The sequence below is a fragment of the Stegostoma tigrinum genome, chromosome 22 (assembly GCF_030684315.1).
Source record: "Stegostoma tigrinum isolate sSteTig4 chromosome 22, sSteTig4.hap1, whole genome shotgun sequence".
In the NCBI taxonomy this organism is placed as follows: Eukaryota; Metazoa; Chordata; class Chondrichthyes; order Orectolobiformes; family Stegostomatidae; genus Stegostoma; species Stegostoma tigrinum.
In genome coordinates, this window is record NC_081375.1 from 11,694,749 (window position 1) to 11,722,247 (window position 27,499).

Here is a 27,499-nt window from a genome sequence, read left to right on the forward strand (position 1 = left end):
TGAGTAACACAGAGACATAACCACTCAGTAACACAGGGACATAACCACTGAGTAACACAGGGACATAACCACTGAGTAACACAGGGACATAACCACTGAGTAACACAGGAACATAACCACTGAGTAACACAGGGACATAACCACTGAGTAACACAGGAACATAACCACTGAGTAACACAGAGACATAACCACTGAGTAACACAGGGACATAACCACTGAGTAACACAGAGACATAACCACTGAGTAACACAGAGACATAACCACTGAGTAACACAGGGACATAACCACTGAGTAACACAGGGACATAACCACTCAGTAACACAGAGACATAACCACTGAGTAACAGAGGGACATAACCACTGAGTAACACAGAGACATAACCACTGAGTAACACAGAGACATAACCACTGAGTAACACAGGGACATAACCACTGAGTAACACAGAGACATAACCACTGAGTAACACAGGGACATAACCACTGAGTAACACAGGGACATAACCACTGAGTAACACAGGGACATAACCACTGAGTAACACAGGGACATAACCACTGAGTAACACAGGGACATAACCACTGAGTAACACAGAGACATAACCACTGAGTAACACAGAGACATAACCACTGAGTAACACAGGGACATAACCACTGACTAATACAGAGACATAACCACTGAGTAACACAGAGACATAACCACTGAGTAACACAGGGACATAACCACTGAGTAACACAGGGACATAACCACTGAGTAACACAGAGACATAACCACTCAGTAACACAGGGACATAACCACTGAGTAACACAGGAACATAACCACTGAGTAACACAGGGACATAACCACTGAGTAACACAGGGACATAATCACTGAGTAACACAGGGACATAACCACTGAGTAACACAGGGACATAACCACTGAGTAACACAGAGACATAACCACTGAGTAACACAGGGACATAACCACTGAGTAACACAGAGACATAACCACTGAGTAACACAGGGACATAACCACTGACTAACACAGAGACATAACCACTGAGTAACACAGAGACATAACCACTGAGTAACACAGGAACATAACCACTGAGTAACACAGGGACATAACCACTGAGTAACACAGGGACATAACCACTGAGTAACACAGGGACATAACCACTGAGTAACACAGGAACATAACCACTGAGTAACACAGGGACATAACCACTGAGTAACACAGGAACATAACCACTGAGTAACACAGGGACATAACCACTGAGTAACACAGGGACATAACCACTGAGTAACACAGAGACATAACCACTGAGTAACACAGGGACATAACCACTGAGTAACACAGAGACATAACCACTGAGTAACACAGAGACATAACCACTGAGTAACACAGGGACATAACCACTCAGTAACACAGAGACATAACCACTGAGTAATACAGAGACATAACCACTGAGTAACACAGGGACATAACCACTGAGTAACACAGAGACATAACCACTGAGTAACACAGAGACATAACCACTGAGTAACACAGGGACATAACCACTCAGTAACACAGAGACATAACCACTGAGTAATACAGAGACATAACCACTGAGTAACACAGGGACATAACCACTGAGTAACACAGGGACATAACCACTGAGTAACACAGGGACATAACCACTGAGTAACACAGGGACATAACCACTCACTAACACAGGGACATAACCACTGAGTAACACAGGGACGTAACCACTGAGTAACACAGAGACATAACCACTCAGTAACACAGGGACATAACCACTGAGTAACACAGAGACATAACCACTGAGTAACACAGAGACATTACCACTCAGTAACACAGGGACATAACCACTGAGTAACACAGGGACATAACCAATGAGTAACACAGGGACATAACCACTAAGTAACACAGAGACATAACCACTGAGTAACACAGAGACATAACCACTGAGTAACACAGGGACATAACCACTGAGTAACACAGGGACATAACCACTGAGTAACACAGAGACATAACCACTGAGTAACACAGGGACATAACCACTGAGTAACACAGAGACATAACCACTGAGTAACACAGGGACATAACCACTGAGTAACACAGAGACATAACCACTGAGTAACACAGGGACATAACCACTAACTAACACAGAGACATAACCACTGAGTAACACAGAGACATAACCACTGAGTAACGCAGGGACATAACCACTGAGCAACACAGAGACATAACCACTGAGTAACACAGGGACATAACCACTGAGTAACACAGAGACATAACCACTGAGTAACACAGGGACATAACCACTGAGTAACACAGGGACATAACCACTGAGTAACACAGGGACATAACCACTGAGCAACACAGAGACATAATCACTGAGTAACACAGAGACATAACCACTGAGTAACACAGGGACATAACCACTGAGTAACACAGGGACATAACCACTGAGTAACACAGAGACATAACCACTGAGTAACACAGAGACATAACCACTGAGTAACACAGGGACATAACCACTGAGCAACACAGAGACATAATCACTGAGTAACACAGAGACATAACCACTGAGTAACACAGGGACATAACCACTGAGTAACACAGGGACATAACCACTGAGTAACACAGAGACATAACCACTGAGTAACACAGAGACATTACCACTCAGTAACACAGGGACATAACCACTGAGTAACACAGAGACATAACCACTGAGTAACACAGAGACATAACCACTGAGTAACACAGGGACATAACCACTAACTAACACAGGCACATAACCACTGAGTAACACAGGGACATAACCACTGAGTAACACAGGGACATACCAACTGAGTAACACAGAGACATAACCACTGAGTAACACAGAGACATAACCACTGAGTAACACAGGGACATAACCACTGAGTAACACAGGGACATAACCACTGAGTAACACAGAGACATAACCACTGAGTAACACAGAGACATAACCACTGAGTAACACAGGGACATAACCACTGAGTAACACAGAGACATAACCACTGAGTAACACAGGAACATAACCACTGAGTAACACAGAGACATAACCACTCAGTAACACAGGGACATAATCACTGAGTAACACAGAGACATAACCACTGAGTAACACAGAGACATAACCACTGAGTAACACAGGGACATAACCACTGAGTAACACAGAGACATAACCACTGAGTAACACAGGAACATAACCACTGAGTAACACAGAGACATAACCACTGAGTAACACAGGGACATAACCACTGAGTAACACAGAGACATAACCACTGAGTAACACAGGAACATAACCACTGAGTAACACAGAGACATAACCACTCAGTAACACAGGGACATAACCACTGAGTAACACAGGGACATAACCACTGAGTAACACAGGGACATAACCACTGAGTAACACAGGAACATAACCACTGAGTAACACAGGGACATAACCACTGAGTAACACAGGAACATAACCACTGAGTAACACAGAGACATAACCACTGAGTAACACAGGGACATAACCACTGAGTAACACAGAGACATAACCACTGAGTAACACAGAGACATAACCACTGAGTAACACAGGGACATAACCACTGAGTAACACAGGGACATAACCACTCAGTAACACAGAGACATAACCACTGAGTAACAGAGGGACATAACCACTGAGTAACACAGAGACATAACCACTGAGTAACACAGAGACATAACCACTGAGTAACACAGGGACATAACCACTGAGTAACACAGAGACATAACCACTGAGTAACACAGGGACATAACCACTGAGTAACACAGGGACATAACCACTGAGTAACACAGGGACATAACCACTGAGTAACACAGGGACATAACCACTGAGTAACACAGGGACATAACCACTGAGTAACACAGGGACATAACCACTGAGTAACACAGAGACATAACCACTGAGTAACACAGAGACATAACCACTGAGTAACACAGGGACATAACCACTGACTAATACAGAGACATAACCACTGAGTAACACAGAGACATAACCACTGAGTAACACAGGGACATAACCACTGAGTAACACAGGGACATAACCACTGAGTAACACAGAGACATAACCACTCAGTAACACAGGGACATAACCACTGAGTAACACAGGAACATAACCACTGAGTAACACAGGGACATAACCACTGAGTAACACAGGGACATAATCACTGAGTAACACAGGGACATAACCACTGAGTAACACAGGGACATAACCACTGAGTAACACAGAGACATAACCACTGAGTAACACAGGGACATAACCACTGAGTAACACAGAGACATAACCACTGAGTAACACAGGGACATAACCACTGACTAACACAGAGACATAACCACTGAGTAACACAGAGACATAACCACTGAGTAACACAGGAACATAACCACTGAGTAACACAGGGACATAACCACTGAGTAACACAGGGACATAACCACTGAGTAACACAGGGACATAACCACTGAGTAACACAGGAACATAACCACTGAGTAACACAGGGACATAACCACTGAGTAACACAGGAACATAACCACTGAGTAACACAGGGACATAACCACTGAGTAACACAGGGACATAACCACTGAGTAACACAGAGACATAACCACTGAGTAACACAGGGACATAACCACTGAGTAACACAGAGACATAACCACTGAGTAACACAGAGACATAACCACTGAGTAACACAGGGACATAACCACTCAGTAACACAGAGACATAACCACTGAGTAATACAGAGACATAACCACTGAGTAACACAGGGACATAACCACTGAGTAACACAGAGACATAACCACTGAGTAACACAGAGACATAACCACTGAGTAACACAGGGACATAACCACTCAGTAACACAGAGACATAACCACTGAGTAATACAGAGACATAACCACTGAGTAACACAGGGACATAACCACTGAGTAACACAGGGACATAACCACTGAGTAACACAGGGACATAACCACTGAGTAACACAGGGACATAACCACTCACTAACACAGGGACATAACCACTGAGTAACACAGGGACGTAACCACTGAGTAACACAGAGACATAACCACTCAGTAACACAGGGACATAACCACTGAGTAACACAGAGACATAACCACTGAGTAACACAGAGACATTACCACTCAGTAACACAGGGACATAACCACTGAGTAACACAGGGACATAACCAATGAGTAACACAGGGACATAACCACTAAGTAACACAGAGACATAACCACTGAGTAACACAGAGACATAACCACTGAGTAACACAGGGACATAACCACTGAGTAACACAGGGACATAACCACTGAGTAACACAGAGACATAACCACTGAGTAACACAGGGACATAACCACTGAGTAACACAGAGACATAACCACTGAGTAACACAGGGACATAACCACTGAGTAACACAGAGACATAACCACTGAGTAACACAGGGACATAACCACTAACTAACACAGAGACATAACCACTGAGTAACACAGAGACATAACCACTGAGTAACGCAGGGACATAACCACTGAGCAACACAGAGACATAACCACTGAGTAACACAGGGACATAACCACTGAGTAACACAGAGACATAACCACTGAGTAACACAGGGACATAACCACTGAGTAACACAGGGACATAACCACTGAGTAACACAGGGACATAACCACTGAGCAACACAGAGACATAATCACTGAGTAACACAGAGACATAACCACTGAGTAACACAGAGACATTACCACTCAGTAACACAGGGACATAACCACTGAGTAACACAGAGACATAACCACTGAGTAACACAGAGACATAACCACTGAGTAACACAGGGACATAACCACTAACTAACACAGGCACATAACCACTGAGTAACACAGGGACATAACCACTGAGTAACACAGAGACATAACCACTGAGTAACACAGGGACATAACCACTCAGTAACACAGGGACATAACCACTGAGTAACACAGAGACATAACCACTGAGTAACACAGGGACATAACCACTGAGTAACACAGGGACATAACCACTGAGTAACACAGGGACATAACCACTGAGTAACACAGAGACATAACCACTGAGTAACACAGAGACATAACCACTGAGTAACACAGGGACATAACCACTGAGTAACACAGAGACATAACCACTGAGTAACACAGGGACATAACCACTGAGTAACACAGAGACATCACCACTGAGTAACACAGAGACATAATCACTGAGTAACACAGAGACATAACCACTAACTAACACAGGGACATAACCACTGAGTAACACAGGGACATAACCACTGAGTAACACAGGGATATAACCACTAACTAACACAGGGACATAACCACTGAGTAACACAGGGACATAACCACTGAGTAACACAGGGACATAACCACTGAGTAACACAGGGACATAACCACTGAGTAACACAGAGACATAACCACTGAGTAACACAGGGACATAACCACTGAGTAACACAGAGACATCACCACTGAGTAACACAGGGACATAACCACTGAGTAACACAGAGACATAACCACTGAGTAACACAGAGACATCACCACTGAGTAACACAGGGACATAACCACTGAGTAACACAGAGACATAACCACTGAGTAACACAGGGACATAACCACTGAGTAACACAGAGACATCACCACTGAGTAACACAGGGACATAACCACTGAGTAACACAGGGACATAACCACTGAGTAACACAGGGTCATAACCACTGAGTAACACAGGGACATAACCACTGAGTAACACAGGGACATAACCACTGAGTAACACAGGGACATAACCACTGAGTAACACAGGGACATAAGCACTAACTAACACAGGGTCATAACCACTGAGTAACACAGGGACATAACCACTGAGTAACACAGGGGCATAACCACTGAGTAACACAGGGGCATAACCACTGAGTAACACAGAGACATAACCACTGAGTAACACAGGAACATAACCAATGAGTAACACAGGGACATAACCACTGAGTAACACAGAGACATAACCACTGAGTAACACAGGGACATAACCACTGAGTAACACAGGGACATAACCACTGAGTAACACAGAGACATAACCACTGAGTAACACAGAGACATAACCACTGAGTAACACAGGGACATAACCACTGAGTAACACAGAGACATAACCACTGAGTAACACAGGGACATAACCACTGAGTAACACAGGGACATAACCACTAACTAACACAGAGACATAACCACTGAGTAACACAGGGACATAACCACTGAGTAACACAGAGACATAACCACTGAGTAGCACAGGGACATAACCACTGAGTAACACAGGGACATAACCACTGAGTAACACAGAGACATAACCACTGAGTAACACAGAGACATAACCACTGAGTAACACAGGGACATAACCACTGAGTAACACAGAGACATAACCACTGAGTAACACAGGAACATAACCACTGAGTAACACAGGGACATAACCACTGAGTAACACAGAGACATAACCACTGAGTAACACAGGGACATAACCACTGAGTAACAGAGGGACATAACCACTGAGTAACACAGGGACATAACCACTAACTAACACAGGGACATAACCACTGAGTAACACAGGGACATAATCACTCAGTAACAAAGGGACATAACCACTGAGTAACACAGGGACATAACCACTAACTAACACAGGAACATAACCACTGAGTAACACAGGGACATAACCACTGAGTAACACAGGAACATAACCACTGAGTAACACAGGGACATAACCACTGAGTAACACAGAGACATAACCACTGAGTAACACAGGGACATAACCACTGAGTAACACAGGGACATAACCACTGAGTAACACAGAGACATAACCACTGAGTAACACAGAGACATAACCACTGAGTAACACAGAGACATAACCACTGAGTAACACAGGGACATAACCACTGAGTAACACAGAGACATAACCACTGAGTAACACAGGGACATAACCACTGAGTAACACAGAGACATAACCACTGAGTAACACAGAGACATAACCACTGAGTAACACAGGGACATAACCACTGAGTAACACAGAGACATAACCACTGAGTAACACAGAGACATAACCACTGAGTAACACAGGGACATATCCACTGAGTAACACAGGGACATAACCACTGAGTAACACAGGGACATAACCACTGAGTAACACAGGGACATATCCACTGAGTAACACAGGGACATAACCACTATCTAACACAGAGACATAACCACTGAGTAACACAGGGACATAACCACTGAGTAACACAGAGACATAACCACTGAGTAACACAGGGACATAACCACTGAGTAACACAGAGACATAACCACTGAGTAACACAGGGACATAACACTGAGTAACACAGAGACATAACCACTGAGTAACACAAAGACATAACCACTGAGTAACACAGGAATATAACCACTGAGTAACACAGGGACATAACCACTGAGTAACACAGGGACATAACCACTGAGTAACACAGAGACATAACCACTAACTAACACAGGGACATAACCACTGAGTAACACAGAGACATAACCACTGAGTAATACAGGGACATAACCACTGAGTAACACAGAGACATAACCACTGAGTAACACAGGGACATAACCACTGAGTAACACAGGGACATAACCACTGAGTAACACAGAGACATAACCACTGAGTAATACAGGGACATAACCACTGAGTAACACAGAGACATAACCACTGAGTAACACAGGGACATAACCACTGAGTAACACGGGGACATAACCACTGAGTAACACAGAGACATAACCACTGAGTAACACAGAGACATAACCACTGAGTAACACAGAGACATAACCACTGAGTAACACAGGAACATAACCACTGAGTAACACAGGGACATAACCACTGAGTAACACAGGGACATAACCACTCAGTAACACAGGGACATAACCACTGAGTAACACAGAGACATAACCACTGAGTAGCACAGGGACATAACCACTGAGTAACACAGGGACATAACCACTGAGTAACACAGAGACATAACCACTGAGTAACACAGGGACATAACCACTGAGTAGCACAGGGACATAACCACTGAGTAACACAGGGACATAACCACTAACTAACACAGGGACATAACCACTGAGTAACACAGAGACATAACCACTGAGTAACACAGGGACATAACCACTGAGTAACACAGGGGCATAACCACTGAGTAACACAGAGACATAACCACTGAGTAACACAGAGACATAACCACTGAGTAACACAGGGACATAACCACTGAGTAACACAGAGACATAACCACTGAGTAACACAGAGACATAACCACTGAGTAACACAGGAACATAACCACTGAGTAACACAGGGACATAACCACTGAGTAACACAGAGACATAACCACTGAGTAGCACAGGGACATAACCACTGAGTAACACAGGGACATAACCACTGAGTAACACAGGGACATAACCACTGAGTAACACAGAGACATAACCACTGAGTAACACAGGGACATAACCACTAACTAACACAGGAACATAACCACTGAGTAACACAGAGACATAACCACTGAGTAACACAGGGACATAACCACTGAGTAACACAGAGACATAACCACTGAGTAACAGAGGGACATAACCACTGAGTAACACAGAGACATAACCACTGAGTAACACAGAGACATAACCACTGAGTAACACAGGGACATAACCACTGAGTAACACAGAGACATAACCACTGAGTAACACAGAGACATAACCACTGAGTAACACAGGGACATAACCACTGAGTAACACAGGGACATAACCACTGAGTAACACAGAGACATAACCACTGAGTAACACAGAGACATAACCACTGAGTAACACAGAGACATAACCACTGAGTAACACAGGAACATAACCACTGAGTAACACAGGGACATAACCACTGAGTAACACAGAGACATAACCACTGAGTAACACAGGGACATAACCACTGAGTAACAGAGGGACATAACCACTGAGTAACACAGAGACATAACCACTGAGTAACACAGGGACATAATCTCTGAGTAACACAGAGACATAACCACTGAGTAACACAGAGACATAACCACTGAGTAACACAGGGACATAACCACTGAGTAACACAGAGACATAACCACTGAGTAACACAGGGACATAACCACTGAGTAACACAGAGACATAACCACTGAGTAACACAGAGACATAACCACTGAGTAACACAGGAACATAACCACTGAGTAACACAGAGACATAACCACTGAGTAACACAGGGACATAACCACTGAGTAACACAGGAACATAACCACTGAGTAACACAGAGACATAACCACTGAGTAACACAGGGACATAACCACTGAGTAACACAGAGACATAACCACTGAGTAACACAGGGACATAACCACTGAGTAACACAGAGACATAACCACTGAGTAACACAGGGACATAACCACTGAGTAACACAGAGACATAACCACTGAGTAACACAGAGACATAACCACTGAGTAACACAGGGACATAACCACTCAGTAACACAGGGACATAACCACTGAGTAACACAGGAACATAACCAATGAGTAACACAGGGACATAACCACTGAGTAACACAGAGACATAACCACTGAGTAACACAGGGACATAACCACTGAGTAACACAGGGACATAACCACTGAGTAACACAGAGACATAACCACTGAGTAACACAGGGACATAACCACTGAGTAACACAGAGACATAACCACTGAGTAACACAGGGACATAACCACTGAGTAACACAGAGGCATAACCACTGAGTAACACAGGGACATAACCACTGAGTAACACAGAGACATAACCACTGAGTAACACAGAGACATAACCACTGAGTAACACAGGGACATAACCACTGAGTAACACAGAGACATAACCACTGAGTAACACAGGGACATAACCACTGAGTAACACAGGGACATAACCACTGAGTAACACAGAGACATGACCACTAACTAACACAGGGACATATCCACTTTATTACAACTCTTTAACATTTTATTATTCCTACATGGGTCGTGATCATTGCTGGATCAGCCTTTATTGCCTGTCCCTTGAGAAGGTGGGGGTGAGCTGCAACTTGAACCACTGCTGTCTGTGTGCTGTGGGCTGACCCATGATGCCATTAGGGAGGGACTTCCAGAATTTTGACCCAGCGACAGTCAATATATTTCAAAATCAGGATGGAAGGGGTGGTTTCCTCCTGTATCTGCAGCTCCTATCCTTCTAAATGGAAGTGGTTGTGGATTTGAAAGGTGCTGTCTTAGGAGTTTTGTTGAATTTCTGCAGTGCATCTTGTAGATGGTACCTACTGCTGCTATTGACCGTCAGTGGTGGAGGGAGTGGATGCTTGTGGATGATGTGCCAGTCAAGCAGGGGCTGCTTTGTCCTGGATGGTGTGGAGCTTCTTGAGTGTTGTTGGGGCTGCCCCCACCCAGGGAAGTGGGGAGTATTCCATCACACTCTTGACTTGTGCCTTGTAGATGTACTTTGGAGTCAGGAGGTGAGTTACTCGCTGCAGTATTCTTAGCCTCTGAGCTCATCTTGCAGCCGCTGTACTTGTATGGCTAGCCCAGTGCAATTTCTGGTCAACTGCCATCCCCAAGAATGTTGATACTGGGGGATTCAGCGGCAGTAACACTGATCCTCCCCTTTTTGAATGTGGTCGTGGCTAGGCATTTGTAAAATTTTACTTGCCACTTGGCCGCCTGAACCTGGATAATGCCCAGGTCTCACTGCGTTTAGACATGGACCGCTTCAGTATCTGAGGAGCCATATTTGTTGCTAAACAGTGTTTAGTCATTAATGAACTTGATGACAACTTGATCGAGAGTAGACTGATGGGGCGTTAGTTGGCGTGTTTGTGTTTGTCCTGCTTTTTTTACATACAGGACATACCTGGGCAATTGTCAGGTATGTGCCAGTGTTGCAGCTGGACTGGAACAGCTTGGTTAGGGGAGCGGCAAGTTCTGGAGCACAAGTCTTCAGTCCAGCTGTCGGAATGCTATAAGGGCCCATAGCCTTTGCAGTACCCAGTGTCGTGCTATCACTTGGGGTGAATCGAATTGGCTGAAGACTGGTGTGTGTAACGCTGGGGACCACTGGAGGAGGCCGAGATGGATCACCCACTTGGCACTTCTGGCTGAAGGTTTTTGGAAATGTTTCAAGCCTTATCTTTTATACTGAAGTGCACAAGATAAGCACCACACATAGCGACTACACTATTCCAGTAACCTTTGCATTACTTATCATTACCCTTAGCAACAACTGATGGCAGTAGGGAAGACATGTTGTGAAGAGAGTCACATTGGATGGAAACAGAGCAGAATCGATGCACAGCACATGCTCCCAAGGCAGGAGGTAGTCAGTTTGAGGAAATGGAGAAAGGTAAGCAATCGAAGGAGATGAGATCATTGCTTCCTTAGAGTTTCAGAATCCTGTATCAACTTCTCGCTTCTCCTCCCAGAGACAAAAACCTGGGTGTGTCCTCCTGAGACTTCAAACTGCATCACAAACAGAACACAAAATCCTGGAGCTCAGGTTGGAGGGGTCATCCTACCTTTCGGCTGCGAGGCCCGAGACATGTTTCGAAAACATTCGTCGGAATATCTTTTCCACTTTTCCACTGTGTTCTCCAGAACTTCAACGGATGCTCCCTGGAAGATAGTAATCGGAGCAGAAGATTGCAAATATTTCCAAGCTCTACATGCTTTTCGTGTGGAACTGAGGAAGGGCACAAAGGGTGAATACAGTGGGAATGGTGGTGAGGACAACCTGTCCACTGTAACACGAGGTACCATTGACAGACTGAACGTCCATGGTCTTCCTAAAGACCATTCACACTCTTTTCCCACATAATCCTAGTCCTGTATAAGACTCCCAAAGATAGTTAAATCCATTATTCAGATCTTTCAGTCCCAGCTCATTCTTCTAATGGTGCTGTGGACAGGTCAGATGATATGTGCTAGCTTTGGACTAGGTGATGGTATGATAGCTCAGTGGTTAGCACTGCAGCCTCACAGCACCAGGGACACAGTTTGTCTCCAGCCTCGGGCAACTGTCTGTGTGGAGTTTGCACATTCTCTCCGTGTCTGCGTGGGTTTCCTCCTGGTGCTCCGGTTTCCACCCACATGTGCAGGCTAGGTGGATTGGCCGTTGTGTCCAGGGATATTTAGGTTGGGTGGATTAGCTGTAGGAAATGCAGGAATAGGATAGGGGTGTGGGTCTGGGTGGGATACTCTTCAGTGGATCAGTGAGGATTTTATGGGCTAAATGACCTGCTTCCAGATTGCAGGGATTCTATGATTAAGATCTTCAAAGGAGGATCTGGTTACTGGGGCCTGTGAACTTAGCAATGTTAGTGCAGACACAATGCTGTGTCATGTTACCAATAATGGTCAAATAATTAATTGTCAGGGACTGATTAACTCTATGGGTAGCTTATTTAAAACTGTAAAACACATTATAAGTTATAAAGCAGACATTACAGCAACATGTTGATTTCTGTGTGTAACCTTTCCCACTGTGAGTCAACAATTAGAATATTATAAACTGAGGCATTACCATATCTAATGATTCAATTTCATTGTAAAATAATAATTTAATGAAATTAATGTTAACAAAATTGTATACTGATCAGTAAATGTTTAAAACATTGAAATATTTATGTACCAGCTTTGTTTATTCCCATTATTAAACTGACCAAATTCTGAATATCATCAATATCAGTTCTTTGATCTTGTTGCTTTTTGTTTCATTCCATTTTGAGTCTTTCTGGATTTTGTTTGGGCCCATTCACACCAATCTCTCTGAAACATTGCCCCATTGAAAGGTTTATTGCATGACCTTTAGCCAAGAAAATTTAGTCTCAAAAAATAAGACTTTTGCACAAATCCACGCCGCAAATTGCTTGTGAGGGAATGGAGGTGGGACTTTAGCCCAAGTGTAACCCAAAACCCAGCAGTGCTGAGGAGCAACCCAGCAGTAATTCCAGGGTTTGGCAACGTGCAGCCCTCAGGAATACACACTGGGAAAATAGAATCACAGAATTCAATGACCATCATCTATCTGAAGGATTAATACAGGCAAGATTGAGAACATGAATTGTGAGAAAATCCCACACCCTTGATGTTGATGCCAATTGAGTCATCTTGCTGGTTAATTGCTGTAATTTTGCACTTTGAAATTCTCATTTACGTCTTGTTCAATTTTCTCAGGCAGTGGGTGTCCCAGGATGAGCAAAGTAATTTCGTCGACATAATGGGATATTGAATCAATCAGGATGGATAGTTCACCGGGAGGGACTTTAATGTTTTTGCTGTTATAATAGAACATAAGAAACAGGAGCAGCAATAGGCTATTTGGTCCTTTGGGCATGCTCTGCCATTCAATAAGATAATCACTGCTCTTTACACAAATAGAGCACAGGTAGCATGGTGGCTCAGTGGCTAGCACTGTTGCTGTATAATGCTGGAGACCTAGGTTCAATTCCACCCTCAGGCGACTGTCTGTGTGAAGTTTGCACATTTTCCCCATGTCTGTGTGGGTTTCCTCCAACTATTCCAGTTTCCTCCATTCACGGCCCTTTGGATGAAGAAGATCCCCCTCAGCTCAGTCCTAAATCTGCTCCTCTGTATTTTGAGGCTGTGCCTTGTTGTTTTAGTTTCACCTCTAACAGTGAGACAACCTTCTAGTTTCAATCTGCACTATTCCCTGCTGATTCCAGCTGAAGAAATCAGTCCCCTGGACGAAACCTGGCTTGATAGATCATAACTTTAATTTATTTTCAGGTGACATGACTGAAAAACATTCACATGAGGCTGCAGATGTTCAAGAATAGAGCACAGAATTAGCAAATAGAGACAAAAAAAGAGCCTAAAACACATTTTGGAAAGAAGCGAATGCAAACAGCAAAACAATGTTTCAATTTATTTTCCAACATTATCCATTACAGAGAGTCCAGGCCAGAGGAATTATACACTAATCTCAACTTCAAAGTTCCTACTGAACTGTTTGGGTCCTGTCTTTTTTTTAGGGTGGACTGTGGAGACAATTTTATGATAGCTTTCCGAGTCTATATGCTCAAACCTTGCACAATTCTGAAAGCGAAACATTCTCAATGCTAATGTATTGGAGACTCGAAATAAGCATTCCTAGTGTCGGAGCTTCACAAAAATAGACTGACATGACTGGGCTAACAAAGTGTGGAGCTGGATGAACACAGCAGGCCAAGCAGCATCTCAGGAGCACAAAAGCTGACGTTTCGGGCCTAGACCCTTCATCAGAGAGGGGGATGGGGAGAGGGTTCTGAAATAAATAGGGAGAGAGGGGGAGGTGGACCAAAGATGGAGAGAAAAGAAGATAGGTGGAGAGGAGAGTATAGGTGGGGAGGTAGGGAGGGGATAGGTCAGTCCGGGGAGGACAGACAGGTCAAGGAGGTGGGATGAGGTTAGTAGGTGGGAAATGGACGTGCGGCTTGAGGTGGGAGGAGGGGCTAGGTGAGAGGAAGAACAGGTTAGGGAGGCAGGGATGAGCCACCTATACTCTCCTCTCCACCTATCTTCCCCTCTATCCATCTTCGGTCCGCCTCCCCCTCTCTCCCTATTTATTTCAGAACCCTCTCCCCATCCCCCTCTCTGATGAAGGGTCTAGGCCCAAAACGTCAGCTTTTGTGCTCCTGAGATGCTGCTGGGCCTGTTGTGTTCATCCAGCTCCACACTTTGTTCTCTCGGATTCTCCAGCATCTGCAGTTCCCATTATCTCTGACATGACTGGCTTCCCTGAGCTGAACTGGGAGAAAGTAACTCACTTCCCCTGCTCAAAGAAACTATTCTGTCTTCTGAACTGAATTGAAGTAAAGAGTAAAAAAAAGCATTGCACTCTGAAGTCAAAAGAAAACTAACAACAACAAGGTGTAGATCTGGATGAACACAACAGGCCAAGCAGCATCAGAGGAGCAGGAAAGCTGACGTTTCGGGCCTAGACCCGTCTTCCAAAATGGGGGAGGGGAAGGGGCTTCTGAAATAAATAGGGAGACGGGGAGAGGCAGATCAAAGATGGATAGAGGAGAAGATAGAGTAAGAGGGGACAGACAGGTCAAAGAGGCGGGGTTACAGCCAGTGAAAGTGAGTGTAGGTGGGGAGGTAGGGAAGGCATAGGTCAGTCCAGGGAGGACGGACAGGTCAAGGGGGCAGGATGAGGTTAGTAGGTACGATATGGAGGTGTGGCTTGAGGTGGGAGGAGGGGATAGGTGGGAGGAAGAGCAGGTTAGGCAGGCGGAGACGAGCTGGGCTGGTTTTGGGATGCAGTGGGGGGAGGGGATGAGCTGGGCTGGTTTTGGGATGCGGTGGGGGGAGGGGAGATTTTGAAGCTGGTGAAGTCCACATTGATACCATTGGGCTGCAGGGTTCCCAGGCGGAATATGAGTTGCTGTTGCTGCAACCTTCAGGTGGCATCATTGTGGCACTGCAGGAGGCCCAGGTCGTTCAAGGAATGGGAGGGGGAGGGGGAGTTGAAACGGTTCGCGACTATGCTGCTTGGCCTGCTGTGTTCATCCAGCTCTACACCTTGTTATCTCAGATTCTCCAGCATCAGCAGTTCCTACTATCTCTGTGACAAAACTAACAATGGTGTTTATTTACTCTGCCTGTCATAAACTCCACATTATAAACATCTTATACATTAAGATTGCAGTGGGGTGTGTGGAGGGGGATGGTTCTTCTCAGCTCTGTTCTGGATTACTGTTCCAGAATCACTTTCTGATCCTTTTTATTGAAAAAACACCCTTCATAGAATTGGTAAATTTATTAATAAATCTGTATACTACACTCCTTTTGTCATACTGACTCTCCACTCTTCTAATGCATAATATAAATAAAATAAAATAACAATAGGAAGCAATATTTCCCAGGCTAACATTTGGAAATCTCGGTAGACATTTTGAAGAATCTAGCCAACCATGTAATAGATTCCCAGACACAATTTGAGGCTGTTCAGCGTTAGAGGAGCAGGAAAGTTGACGTCAGCTTTCCTGCTCCTCTGATGCTGCCCGTCCTGCTACGTTCCTCCAGATCCACATTGCGTTATCTCTGACATCCAGCACTGGCGGTTCTTACTACCTCACAATTTGAGGCTGTTTTTTGTTTTTTTTTTATTTTGTTCCCCCATGAGAAGGATTTGGGGAATGAGCTCCTTTTAGTGCTGATTAATGAGTGTAAACTGTGTCTGTATTTTAATTCCAATCTGCTGGAATCTGGGGCATTCCAAAGTTGAGAAAGGCACTATATAAATGCTATTCCTCTTTCATTGCCACCCTTTGCTTACTCGTCTCCCTGTGAAACTCCTTAAAATGCTTTATCATGTCTGGGGTATTATAGACGTGTGTGCAATAGCAGAAGTTGCTGGAAAAGCTCAGTAGATCTGGCAGCATCTGCGAAGGAAAAGTCAGTGTTAACGTCACTGAAACTGAAACATTAACTCTGACTTTTTTCTTCACACCTGCAAGAGGTTAGTGTCTCTTACCCACAGGCTACAGGATCACAGCAACTCATTCCAATGAATTACAATGCACCTTAGCTTCAGTCTTTCTCTCTAGTCGAACCTTGTCTGGGCTTAGAAGAAAGGAATGAGCATTTCGGTGATCCCATCAGTGAACCTGCAGGGAGACCTGCACTGTCAGGGACAGGCTCAGAAAGGCACAGCCAGCCCTAGCCCTGCATTCTTTCTGCATCGCTGACATTCTGATGAGGAGTAACAGCGTACACTGAAATGGTCTTAATCCCATTCAGTCAATGGAGGATAAATATTTCAAAATTCCACCATGATATATTGTACACTGTATAAATTGTTTAAACCAGATCACCACAAACTCATGGCAAACATCCCCAAGTCCCCTATCTGGGTCGTACAGGATTCTCTCATTACAGAGGTATCAGACCCACTGCATGCTACTCTTGCCTCTGAATGAAAAGCCAGTCAAACACACCCGGTTTATTCAACAATCTGAAATATTAGTTCTGTTTCTCCCCGTGTCTTTATCCCAACAGCTGAGCCATTTCCAAAATTTTCAGGTATTACTTCGGTTTCGCAGCTCCAGCAGGACTCTGGAGTAGAGTCACTGGGCTCAAAACACTAACTCACTTTCTCTCTCCACAGATGCTGCCAGACCTGCCGAGTTTCTCCAGTGCTTCCCGTTTGTGCTGCAGGATTTCGTTTTTGGTGAAGTATTGAGGGAATGCTGCAGTGTCAGTCTCTGGGTGGACTTAAAAAGATTCTGCGAAAGTTCCTCAAGGGAGAAGAGGGTTTTATTTTTAAACTTACCCCAGCTCACTGGCGCATTGTTTAAACTTTAACCCAAGAGAAAAAAAAAATCTGAGCATCCTCAGAGACTGTAGGAACTGCTGATGCTGGAGTCAAAGATAACACAGTGTGGAGCTCGAGGTGCACAAAAGGCCAGGCAGCATCAGAGGAGCAGGAAGAAAAGAACTCCCCCACCCACCCCAACCGCCAAAACGTCAGCTTTCCTGCTCCTCTGATGCTGCCTGGCCTGCTGTGTACCTCCAGCTCCACGCTGTCTTATACCTGAACATCCTCACTTTGTGTGGGATCTTACTGTTCCAATGTTGGCTGGCATGTTTACTACATTACAACTTCAAAAGAAATACTTTCTGCGTGCGCTCCATCAAATCCTTTCTTTCGACCTGTTTTCCAAAGAAGAGACTGATTGGGAGTTCATCGCATCTGTAAATAATGGGATCTTGCTGTGCACCGATTGGTGTGAATTTCCGATGGGTTAGTTCTTGGTTAAGAAAGACAACTTAAAAACATATACACACTTCGCTGGCAGTCATTGCTAGGATTTTAAATGTACAATGTTTCCAACGACTGCTGTAAAATCACTAAATCTAAAGGCCTCAGGTTCACAACCGTGATTATAAGATCCAGTCCAACTTCTTGTTACAGACAATTGGCTTTACAACAACATTTCTAGTATTTATCATGATGGGATTCTCCTGAGCTTGCTCCACTACTTAATATGTTCATGGCCAATCTCATCTTAGCCTCATGGTTAGAGAGAAGAAGGTTGAGTTAGAGAGAAGGTTGAGAGGTGACTTAATTGAGACATATAAGATAATCAGAGGGTTAGATAGGGTGGATAGGGAGAGTCTTTTTCCTAGGATGGTGACAGTGAGCACGAGGGGGCATAGCTTTAAATTGAGGGGTGAAAGATATAGGACAGATGTCAGAGGTGGTTTCTTTACTCAGAGAGTAGTAAGGGAATGGAACGCTTTGCCTGCAACGGTAGTAGATTCGCCAACTTTAGGTACATTTAAGTCGTCGTTGGACAAGCATATGGACGTACATGGAATAGTGTAGGTTAGATGGGCTTCAGATCGGTATGACAGGTCGGCACAACATTGAGGGCCGAAGGGCCTGTCCTGTGCTGTAACGTTCTATGTTCTGTGTTCCATTTTCTTGCCTTCTCTCCCTAATGCTTCAACCCATTATTGACTGAAAATCGATCTATCTCCTCCTTAAACATCTGCAAATCCACCACAAATTGATTGTGATTAATGTCCTTCTGATTTATCCAGGAGCTTGGGGAGCCAATCGTTCCACGTTGCTTTCAACCCGGCAACATCTCGGCTAATCAGAGTTGACTTGCCAACCAATCAGCACCCGTTCCTCCCATTGTGGAAATTGCTGTGAAAGTTCTCATTCTTGCTTTTGTCCTGAGGGGTGCAAGATAAAAAGCTCCAGGAACCTGTGAGCAATATTCAAGTTTGGTCCTACCAAGTGACTGTCCAGCTAGACTTTAATGTGCACCCCCTCTCTCACCCCGTCAATTGGAATCAAACTGTGCTACGCGGTGGTTCCCCAGGTACACATGTTTTGCACTATTCAACACTGAACCCCTTGAGTGTTATGTAGCCCCACTCTCACACCTCAATTGATTCAGCTTCAACCCTCCAAGACTTTTCTGGAGGTTGACAGAATAGAAGATTAATTTCCCAACCATTGCTCCAAGGCAACTCTGAAGAAAAATCATTCCATATGCAAAAAAGCCCATTTTTAATTTAATTTGCAAACATTTGTTTATGATTTATGGCAATGGTTATGTAGTCATTTAATACAGAGCTGAGAAGCATCCTATTGGTTAAAGAAGACCCTCCTTGCTTTCCAGTTAAAAGAGCAAGGTAGGGCGTGTGAACATGGACATGTTGGGTGCCACAAGCACAATCGCCTTCATCACCATCACCACCATCATCACCATCACCACAATAATCACCATCATCACCATCATCACCATCACCACAATAATCACCATCATCACCATCATCACCATCACCACAATAATCACCATCATCACCATCATCACCATCATCACCATCAACACCATCAACACCATCATCACTATCACCATCATCACCACCATCAACACCATCATCACCATCATCACTATCACCATCATCACCACCATCAACACCATCATCACCATCATCACTATCACCATCATCACCACCATCAACACCATCATCACCATCACCACAATAATCACCATCATCACCATCATCACCATCACCACAATAATCACCATCATCACCATCATCACCATCATCACCATCAACACCATCAACACCATCATCACCATCACCATCATCACCACCATCAACACCATCAACACCATCATCACTATCACCATCATCACCACCATCAACACCATCATCACCATCATCACTATCACCATCATCACCACCATCAACACCATCATCACCATCACCACAATAATCACCATCATCACCATCATCACCATCACCACAATAATCACCATCATCACCATCACCATCATCACCATCAACACCATCACCACCATCACCACAATAATCACCATCATCACCATCATCACCATCAACACCATCAACACCATCATCACTATCACCATCATCACCACCATCATCACCATCATCACCATCATCACCATCATCACCATCATCACTACCAACACTATCACCATCATCACCATCATCACCATCATCACCATCATCACTACCAACACTATCACCATCATCACCATCACCACCATCATCACCATCACCACAATAATCACCATCATCACCATCATCACCATCATCACCATCAACACCATCAACACCATCATCACTATCACCACCATCACCACCATCATCACCATCATCACCATCATCACCATCACCACAATAATCACCATCATCACCATCATCACCATCATCACCATCACCACAATAATCACCATCATCACCATCATCACCATCATCACCATCAACACCATCAACACCATCATCACTATCACCATCATCACGACCATCAACACCATCATCACCATCATCACAATAATCACCATCATCACCATCATCACCATCATCACCATCACCACAATAATCACCATCATCACCATCACCATCATCACCATCAACACCATCACCACCATCACCACAATAATCACCATCATCACCATCATCACCATCAACACCATCAACACCATCATCACTATCACCATCATCACCACCATCACCACCATCATCACCATCATCACCATCATCACCATCATCACCATCAACACCATCATCACTATCACCACCATCATCACCATCATCACCATCATCACCATCAACACCATCATCACTATCACCACCATCACCACCATCATCACCATCATCACCATCATCACCATCATCACTACCAACACTATCACCATCATCACCATCATCACCATCATCACCATCATCACTACCAACACTATCACCATCATCACCATCACCACCATCATCACCATCACCACAATAATCACCATCATCACCATCATCACCATCATCACCATCAACACCATCAACACCATCATCACTATCACCAACATCACCACCATCATCACCATCATCACCATCATCACCATCACCACAATAATCACCATCATCACCATCATCACCATCATCACCATCACCACAATAATCACCATCATCACCATCATCACCATCATCACCATCAACACCATCAACACCATCATCACTATCACCATCATCACCACCATCATCACCATCACCACCATCAACACCATCAACACCATCATCACTATCACCACCATCACCACCATCATCACCATCATCACCATCATCACCATCACCACCATCATCACTATCACCACCATCACCACCATCATCACTATCACCATCATCATCACCATCATCACCATCATCACCATCAACACCATCATCACTATCACCACCATCACCACCATCACCACAATAATCACCATCATCACCATCATCACCACCATCACCACCATCACATTCACCATCATCAACACCATCATCACTACCAACACTATCACCATCATCACCATCATCACCATCAACACCATCAACACCATCATCACTATCACCATCATCACCACCATCAACACCATCATCACTATCACCACCATCATCACTATCACCACCATCATCACCATCATCACTATCATCACTATCACCACCATCATCACCATCATCACCATCATCACCATCATCACCATCATCACCATCAACACTATCACCAACATCACTATCACCAACATCACTATCACCATCATCACTATCACCAACATCACTATCACCAACATCACTATCACCAACATCACCAACATCACTATCACCAACATCACTATCACCAACATCACTATCACCATCATCACTATCACCAACATCACTATCACCAACATCACTAACATCACTATCACCAACATCACTATCACCATCATCACTATCACCATCATCACTATCACCAACATCACTATCACCAACATCACCAACATCACTATCACCAACATCACTATCACCAACATCACTATCACCAACATCACCAACATCACTATCACCAACATCACTATCACCAACATCACTATCACCAACATCACCAACATCACTATCACCAACATCACTATCACTAACATCACTATCACCAACATCACTATCACCAACATCACTATCACCAACATCACCAACATCACTATCACCAACATCACTATCACTAACATCACTATCACCAACATCACTATCACCTACATCACTATCACCAACATCACTATCACCAACATCACCAACATCACCATCATCACTATCACCATCATCACTATCACCAACATCACTATCACCAACATCACTATCACCAACATCACTATCACCAACATCACCAACATCACTATCACCAACATCACTATCACTAACATCACTATCACCAACATCACTATCACCAACATCACCAATATCACTATCACCAACATCACCAACATCACTATCACCAACATCACCAACATCACCATCATCACTATCACCAACATCACTATCACCAACATCACTATCACCAACATCACTATCACCAACATCACCAATATCACTATCACCAACATCACCAACATCACTATCACCAACATCACCAACATCACTATCACCAACATCACTATCACCAACATCACTATCACCAACATCACCAACATCACTATCACCAACATCACTATCACCAACATCACCAACATCACTATCACCAACATCACTATCACCAACATCACTATCACCAACATCACCAACATCACTATCACCAACATCACTATCACCAACATCACTATCACCAACATCACTATCACCAACATCACCAACATCACTATCACCAACATCACTATCACCAACATCACTATCACCAACATCACCAACATCACTATCACCAACATCACCAACATCACTATCACCAACATCACTATCACCAACATCACTATCACCAACATCACCAACATCACTATCACCAACATCACTATCACCAACATCACTATCACCAACATCACCAACATCACTATCACCATCGTCACCAACATCACTATCACCAACATCACTATCACCAACATCACTATCACCATCGTCACCAACATCACTATCACCAACATCACTATCACCAACATCACTATCACCATCATCACTATCACCAACATCACCAACATCACCAACATCACTATCACCAACATCACTATCACCAACATCACCAACATCACTATCACCAACATCACTATCACCAACATCACTATCACCATCATCACCAACATCACTATCACTAACATCACTATCACCAACATCACTATCACCAACATCACTATCACCAACATCACTATCACCAACATCACCAACATCACTATCACCAACATCACTATCACCAACATCACTATCACCAACATCACCAACATCACTATCACCAACATCACTATCACCAACATCACTATCACCAACATCACCAACATCACTATCACCAACATCACTATCACCAACATCACTATCACCAACATCACTATCACCAACATCACCAACATCACTATCACCAACATCACTATCACCAACATCACTATCACCAACATCACCAACATCACTATCACCAACATCACCAACATCACTATCACCAACATCACTATCACCAACATCACTATCACCAACATCACTATCACCAACATCACCAACATCACTATCACCAACATCACTATCACCAACATCACTATCACCAACATCACCAACATCACCAACATCACTATCACCATCGTCACCAACATCACTATCACCAACATCACTATCACCAACATCACTATCACCATCGTCACCAACATCACTATCACCAACATCACTATCACCAACATCACTATCACCAACATCACTATCACCAACATCACCAACATCACCAACATCACTATCACCAACATCACTATCACCAACATCACCAACATCACTATCACCAACATCACTATCACCATCATCACTATCACCATCATCACTATCACCATCATCACTATCACCAACATCACCAACATCACTATCACCAACATCACTATCACCAACATCACCAACATCACTATCACCAACATCACCAATATCACTATCACCAACATCACTATCACCAACATCACTATCATCACTATCACCAACATCACTATCACCAACATCACTATCACCAACATCACCAATATCACTATCACCAACATCACTATCACCAACATCACTATCATCACTATCACCAACATCACTATCACCAACATCACTATCACCAACATCACTATCACCAACATCACCAACATCACTATCACCAACATCACTATCACCAACATCACTATCACCAACATCACTATCACCAACATCACCAACATCACTATCACTAACATCACTATCACCATCATCACTATCACCAACATCACTATCACCAACATCACCAACATCACTATCACCATCATCACTATCACCAACATCACTATCACCAACATCACTATCACCATCATCACTATCACCAACATCACCAACATCACCAACATCACTATCACCAACATCACTATCACCAACATCACTATCACCAACATCACTATCACCACCATCACCATCACCAACATCACTATCACCAACATCACTATCACTAACATCACTATCACCAACATCACCATCACCAACATCACTATCACCAACATCACTATCACCAACATCACTATCACCAACATCACTATCACCAACATCACCATCACCAACATCACTATCACCATCATCACTATCACCAACATCACTATCACCAACATCACCAACATCACTATCACCAACATCACTATCACCAACATCACTATCACCATCATCACTATCACCAACATCACTATCACCAACATCACCAACATCACTATCACCAACATCACTATCACCAACATCACCAACATCACTATCACCAACATCACCATCATCACTATCACCAACATCACTATCACCAACATCACTATCACCAACATCACTATCACCAACATCACCAACATCACTATCACCAACATCACCATCATCACTATCACCAACATCACTATCACCAACATCACTATCACCAACATCACTATCACCAACATCACCAACATCACTATCACCAACATCACTATCACCATCATCACTATCACCAACATCACCAACATCACTATCACCAACATCACTATCACCAACATCACCAACATCACTATCACCAACATCACTATCACCAACATCACTATCACCAACATCACCAACATCACTATCACCAACATCACTATCACCAACATCACTATCACCATCATCACTATCACCAACATCACTATCACCAACATCACCATCATCACCAACATCACTATCACCATCATCACTATCACCAACATCACCATCATCACTATCACCAACATCACTATCACCAACATCACTATCACCAACATCACTATCACCAACATCACCAACATCACTATCACCAACATCACTATCACCATCATCACTATCACCAACATCACTATCACCAACATCACCAACATCACTATCACCAACATCACTATCACCAACATCACTATCACCAACATCACCAATATCACTATCACCAACATCACTATCACCAACATCACTATCACCAACATCACTATCACCAACATCACCAACATCACTATCACCAACATCACTATCACCAACATCACTATCTCCAACATCACCAACATCACTATCACCAACATCACCAACATCACTATCACCAACATCACTATCACTAACATCACTATCACCAACATCACTATCACCAACATCACCAACATCACTATCACCAACATCACTATCACCAACATCACTATCACCATCATCACTATCACCAACATCACTATCACCAACATCACTATCACCAACATCACCAACATCACTATCACCAACATCACTATCATCAACATCACTATCACTATCATCACTATCACCAACATCACTATCACCAACATCACTATCACCAACATCACTATCATCACTATCACCAACATCACTATCACCAACATCACTATCACCAACATCACTATCACTATCATCACTATCACCAACATCACTATCACCAACATCACTATCACCAACATCACCAACATCACTATCATCAACATCACTATCACCAACATCACTATCACCATCATCACTATCACTATCATCACTATCACCAACTTCACTATCACCAACATCACTATCACCAACATCACTATCACTATCATCACTATCACCAACATCACTATCACCAACATCACTATCACCATCATCACTATCACCAACATCACTATCATCACTATCACCAACATCACTATCACCAACATCACTATCACCAACATCACTATCACCAACATCACCAACATCACTATCACCAACATCACCAACATCACTATCACTAACATCACTATCACCAACATCACCAACATCACTATCACCAACATCACTATCACCAACATCACCAACATCACTATCACCAACATCACTATCACCAACATCACTATCACCAACATCACTATCACTAACATCACTATCACCAACATCACCAACATCACTATCACCAACATCACTATCACCAACATCACTATCACCAACATCACCAACATCACTATCACCAACATCACTATCACTAACATCACTATCACCAA

At 43.5% G+C, this 27,499-nt stretch overlaps 1 protein-coding gene across 2 annotated transcripts in view; it reads right to left on the reverse strand.

Moving 5' to 3' along the window:
* gcgra (glucagon receptor a) overlaps positions 1-27,499 on the reverse strand; it is a 185,897-nt gene that overhangs the window by 60,297 nt on the left and 98,101 nt on the right. For both annotated transcript variants that reach the window (XM_059653641.1, XM_059653642.1), the window contains exon 3: positions 12,599-12,695. In XM_059653641.1, the coding sequence (XP_059509624.1) occupies positions 12,599-12,695 (97 nt within the window). The remainder of the gene's footprint in view (positions 1-12,598; positions 12,696-27,499) is intronic.